Source organism: Nanorana parkeri, unplaced genomic scaffold (genome assembly GCF_000935625.1).
Source record: "Nanorana parkeri isolate BGI_ZX_2015 unplaced genomic scaffold, ASM93562v1 scaffold802, whole genome shotgun sequence".
NCBI lineage: Eukaryota > Metazoa > Chordata > Amphibia > Anura > Dicroglossidae > Nanorana > Nanorana parkeri.
In genome coordinates this window covers 98,857-103,940 of record NW_017307070.1, presented here as the reverse complement: position 1 = coordinate 103,940, position 5,084 = coordinate 98,857, and the positions used below count along the sequence as shown (strand labels likewise).

General features: G+C 47.5%; 1 protein-coding gene across 1 annotated transcript in view; it reads right to left on the bottom strand.

Annotated features, from left to right (window-relative positions):
• The window catches only part of LOC108794007 (cryptochrome-1-like), a 16,474-nt gene that overhangs the window by 802 nt on the left and 10,588 nt on the right, over nt 1-5,084 (bottom strand). Inside the window, exons 5-10 of the mRNA XM_018564969.1 lie at nt 4,902-5,056; nt 4,487-4,627; nt 3,403-3,552; nt 2,790-2,807; nt 1,265-1,405; nt 306-457 (exon numbers count right to left, since the gene is read on the bottom strand). Of these exons, the coding sequence (XP_018420471.1) occupies nt 306-457; nt 1,265-1,405; nt 2,790-2,807; nt 3,403-3,552; nt 4,487-4,627; nt 4,902-5,056 (757 nt within the window). The remainder of the gene's footprint in view (nt 1-305; nt 458-1,264; nt 1,406-2,789; nt 2,808-3,402; nt 3,553-4,486; nt 4,628-4,901; nt 5,057-5,084) is intronic.

Below are 5,084 nucleotides of genomic sequence, written 5' to 3'. Positions count from 1 at the left end.
TATATATATATTATATACATATACATATACACACACACACACATAGTATATAGACACACACAGTATATCCACACACATAGTATATAGACATACACACACATACATAGTATATAGACACATATAAACACACACAGTATATAGACACATATACACACAGTATATAGACACACATACACACACAGTATATAGACACACAGTATATAGACACACAGTATATAGACACACACACACGCACACACACACACAGTATATCTACACACACACGCCTAGACACATGCATTTAGTATACATTTTCTTGTACACACTTTATGTATTCGCCGTTCTTATCCGTCTTCTTCCCAAATGCCACCGGAGAGTAGACGCGGAAGAACTGGTGGAAGAACGCGCTGGCCGAGAGCCACATCCAGTTTCCAGCATTCAGGGCCCAATCAGCATCCAGAAGCAGCTCCTCAAACACCTGCGAGCAGAGAAATCCAGCCAAGCGTACCGGTTTTAGATTAGAGCGGGATTAGAACACCTGTCAGGTTTTTACTGACATAGGAGTTCCTGTTGGGGATATTTCCCCTCGCTTCCTGTCCAAACAAGACACGAGGCGATCTCCCCAATGGGAGCACAGAAAACAATGAAAACCTGACAACACGTTCTCCTTCTTCATGTTTTATTACTGTCTGTGTTCCCATTGGAGAGATTTTGCTCACTTCCTGCGTCAGTAACCGCACATAGTAGGGGGGGGGGGTTGGCTGGAACAAGATTTCTGCAGAAACTGGATCAGTTGTTTTAGACATCTGGCTATAGAGTAGGGAACACCGTATACACGCACGCAAGCTGTATGTATATACTAGATCATGTAATATATAATATAGTAGATAACATGTAAATATATGATATGTACAGAATATTAAAGGAGAACTATGGGGTTAAGTCTTTTCCCCATAGTTCTCCTTAGGGTAACGGGAGGACACAAACTAGCGTCCTCCCGTCACCCTAGGCTCAGTATATAGGGAGCTACAGCTCGCGGTATACTGAGACGCCGCAGCCTCTAGAACTGTATCGAGTCTCCTGAAGCCTCAGATAATATTATATTGATCCCTCTAATCTGTTCTATGAAGTTTAGTAAATCTGTGATTAGAGATTGACCGTCTTCTGTTTTGGGTGTTACGGCCGCTTTACCCGAATTATTTAAACTAAGGTCAGCGTATTTCACCTATGTATCTATTACTGACCGATAGACGGAACCCCCTTTTCCCATCTCCGATAATCTGACCTTTTGTCCTTCTTCCCAGGATATCCACAGGTCGCCCCGAGTCAGGAAGCAGGCTACGGCATGGCGGGCCAGGTGGTGGATCCATCCCTCGGTCCTCAGCTGGGTCATGATGGCATCTATGAAGGGGTAACCCGTTCTGGCCTAATAGAAGCAGAGGTGTAGTGGTCAGCAGTACAGGAATCCCATCCGTCTCATGTTTAGAAATCAGGGATATGGAGCCCAAAAAAAATGAATGGCCTGTACCCGCTCTGCTATAGAGCAGCCCTTTATACCCTCCGCAGAGCTGCCTTGGTCTGCAGCTGGGGCCCCATATGACTAGCAATCACGGGGCCCCATACAAAATTTTGCTATGGGGCCCTGTGATTTCTAGTTACGCCCCTGGGCCCCACCATAAACATCAACTTTCTGATCTCACATAGGTTGAACTCGATGGACTTGTGTCTTTTTTTTCAACCTGACTAACTATGTAACATTTGAAACGTCTCCCGACATCTGCTTTCTGGGACCAGTTAATGATCTGGCTCCAACAAAAGCACTTTTGGGCCTCTTGCTACGCTACCCCAGAAAGGCCATAACCAAGGCTTGGGGGGAAAAACAAGCAGAACCTTCCACAATACAATGCCGGGAACATGTGAAGAGTGAGAGCACCACATGAAATGATCAGTCCAGTATAGATTGATTAATCTTGATAAAAGGCCAATAAAGAATAGCGTTTCAAGGGGATCTCGGCTCTCCCTTCCTTTAACTGGTAATAGACTGTATGAGCAATAAATCTACAATATTAATAAGAGTGTCGGCACCAGCAAAATAAAGGCTGCCCCCTAAAGTTAATCGGTGCTCTGGCTTGATCAATCAACCACAACTGATCTATAATAAGTTACCTTGGGGTACCTACATTGCTTTCCACGGCTTACAACCCAAGCTGCCTTGCTCCAAAGGATCCGGATGCACAACTTTTTGAACTGTCATTAGGAACCAATCAATGGATTGATTCCTAATGAAGAAATAGAAAGAAATGCCCACCACTATCCCCCCCCCCCCGGATCTTGCCCATCTTCTGCTCAATACTTCTATCCTGCTCCCCCTTCCCCTTCAAGGAGAGGAAATAGCCTGGTAATGATGCCACTCTGTTGTTTCTCCCTCCGTCATACTGACTGAGGCTGCATTAGGGCTAAGGTGTTCCAACAAGGGTCTTTTTCATATATTCAAGAAAAAAGAAAAGGCTAGTTGCAATCCTTACCGGTATGACCCCGTGATCGGGGAGGGGTGCTCGGAATGACTGCGGATGGCGCCGCCAAATACAGATAATTGCAGAAACGTCACCAGCACACCAAATCCTTATACGATCAAAGTTCGTAGATTTTATTGCAAAGCAATGCCTGATGAAGGGACCCTGTGTGGCCCCGAAAGCGCTTGTGTAACTGACATGAGTTTGCAATAAAATCTACGAACTTTGATCCTATAAGGATTTGGTGTGCTGGTGACGTTTCTGCAATTATTTTTCATATATTCGGCCCAGCCATGCACTGCGCCATTGCTGCCACTAGATGGAGCCGAGGAGCAGAGGATGATCTTTTGCTCCTGGGCTCCATCTAGTGGTTAGAATTGCAAAATTGCATTTGCTCAGTGTAAAAGGTCCGCCACACGGAAATCCCGCGCGATCGTACGATTATGGTAAGGTGTGTGGAAGCCGTGCGACCTCTACTACTGTAAGGTCGCATGACTTTTAACATACGGACATGTTCGAAACCCCGCCGAGCATCGTACGATGTTCGGCGGGTTTGTGGCATGTCCGTACGATAAAAGCCGTACGGGCCGGTGTGCGCAAGCGCACACTGCCCGTTCAGCATTGCGGTCATCGGAAGCCCGCCTCTCAGGGGGCGTGGCTTGCGATCATCACAAGTACGATCTGCCAATGCAACATAGGCAGATCGTACGTTTTTTTTTAAGTACCAAACAACCATCGCAAGACAAAAGTCTTGCGATGGTTGTAAGGTGTGTGCCCAGCCTAAGGCTGGTGGGAAGATTTATAAATAGCCCCTTAAATGTTTTCCAAAAACTGCCCAGGGGGGTGTTATGGCCTCACTTTTATTTATTACTTGACGGCTTCTATTGGCTCATATTTTAAAAATGTTGACATACAGAAGTGAATACAAAAGGTGAAGCTGTACACACACGGAATTCCCTTCCATCTTGTCGAAGTTTGCTATCCCGGCCCCGGCCACGTAGTAGAATTCCCGCCACAGCAGCTGCCCGTGGAGCGATACCGGCGGAGCCGAGTGCTTCTTCTGAAAGAGACATAAGAGACGCCATGATGCTCAGCAGTCTCCGAATCTACGTTCAGCCCTGCACCACCCTCTCAGCCGCCGCAGTATCCAGAGCTCCGTTATTAAAGGGGAACTCCAGACAAATGCAAATTTTAGGCTTTCGGTGGAACGTGGTGAGCGAAGTCTGGTGCAGTTGTTTCCTTTTTGCACCTTCTAGAAGATTTGACTTCTCCAGGAAGAGTCAATTCCCTAGCACAGCTTTCCCACTCCTCACGTGTCATGGCCCCCTCCTTCTCTGGGAGTGTCTAATTACTGTGTGTGATGGCCCAGCTCCTCTTCCTCTCCCTACATATCCATTTAGGTAGCTGGCAGGGGAGGAGTCAAGGGGAACATTATAGAGCAGTGGTGTCACTAGGGGGTGCCACCCGCACCCGGGTGACACCATTAGAGGAGTGACACCATATTGACTGACAGTCATCTTGGTGTCACCCTCTCTGAAAAGCCGGGCACTCGGTCATGAACCAGAGAGCACGACAGTTGCTCGAGAGAGAGAGAGGAGGGGACCCGGTGGCATACCTCATAGACGCCGGTAGGTAACAGCGCGTGACGTCAATCACGTGCGTGCGCGATGACGTTGCACATGCGCGATGACGTCACTACGGGTGACACCCTGTAACCGCTCCGGGTGACACCCTGCCTCAGGATATAGAGGATGTTATAGAGTGTCACTTGAGCGACGGTTCGGAGTCTGAGAAATGCCAGGCAGCCATCGCTGGAATGCCTGTAGACATGTAGTGGCTGCAAAGAGGGTGCAGGAGATCAGCGGCACTGAGAAACAGGTGAACAAGTATTGTTTATAATACAAAGTGTGAACTCAATGTCATTCCGTTGGGGGTTATATCTACTTGAACCCCCTTCCCGTACCCAGACTTTAACATGCGATCTAAGGTCTCACCCCTTGGTAAATCTCCGCCAGCCGCCAGTAAAACAGTCGAGCCGACAGACAGCCGAATTTCATGTAGGGGCTCAGCACAGTGGTACTGGGGGTCAGCGAGTTCGGCTCTGTGTCCGGTTTCTTGAAATTACATACCCATGCCTGAGAAGAGACAGAGAAACAATAAGAGGGGGGGGGGTCTGTTCATAAACAATTCACCCGGGAATAGAAGCAAAAACGAATGTTCCTTATCTATTTCTCCGGGTCGAATGTATTGTGATGTAATACTGCAATACGGCCCCTAGATGGAGCTGAGGAGCGCAGTAAATAAGTATTTTTATTTTCCAGAAAAGATTATATATTAGTAACATTAGTTTTTGCCATTATTCACACAAATCAAACATTCACAGATGTATTCAATTTTGGAGGTCCTGACCGTCCTCTTCATGTTGAGGTCCAGCCTCTGCAGAGCCTGGGTCTCTCCGCCCGGATACAAGAGAGGTCCAACCTGCGAGGGGTCTTGTCCCAGCTCTTCTAGGGTGGGAACGCCGTATTTCTCATCGTAAGACGGCTTCCAGGGAGTGCAGCAATCTGAATGACGACAGACAGGAACTGGTGA